The sequence below is a fragment of the Morone saxatilis genome, unplaced genomic scaffold (genome assembly GCF_004916995.1).
Source record: "Morone saxatilis isolate NCDOM2014 unplaced genomic scaffold, NCSU_SB_2.0 Contig15, whole genome shotgun sequence".
Taxonomy (NCBI): domain Eukaryota; kingdom Metazoa; phylum Chordata; class Actinopteri; family Moronidae; genus Morone; species Morone saxatilis.
In genome coordinates, this window is record NW_023339707.1 from 26,364,427 (window position 1) to 26,364,770 (window position 344).

The 344-nt window shown below is 47.7% G+C and overlaps 1 protein-coding gene across 1 annotated transcript in view; it reads left to right on the top strand.

Moving 5' to 3' along the window:
- LOC118324148 (neural cell adhesion molecule L1-like) overlaps positions 1-344 on the top strand; it is an 11,727-nt gene that overhangs the window by 9,299 nt on the left and 2,084 nt on the right. The window contains exon 4 of the mRNA XM_035656304.1: positions 150-319. Coding sequence (XP_035512197.1) covers positions 150-319 — 170 coding nt within the window. The remainder of the gene's footprint in view (positions 1-149; positions 320-344) is intronic.

Below are 344 nucleotides of genomic sequence, written 5' to 3' on the forward strand. Positions count from 1 at the left end.
TAAGATTTACATCTTCAGTAGAAAGAGCCACAGACAGGGTTTGTTGATTTTGGTCGTTTTATTTTAGGTGTTCAGCCCATTACACTTGCTTGTTAATTTGTCTTTGAATTGCTTGTTTAACGTGAAAGAAACGCTCGTTTTCTCCACAGTTACCGCTGGATGAAGGATGGCTTGGTTTTTGGATCGGAGCGTAATGACTCCGGGACGTTGCGAGCTGAAGGCGATGAGCTTCTCACTCAGTACGAAGGCTACTACCGCTGCTACGCCTCCAACATGCTGGGGACCGCCGTGACACAAACCGTACGGGTCATCGTGGAGCGTGAGTCACACACACACACACATAC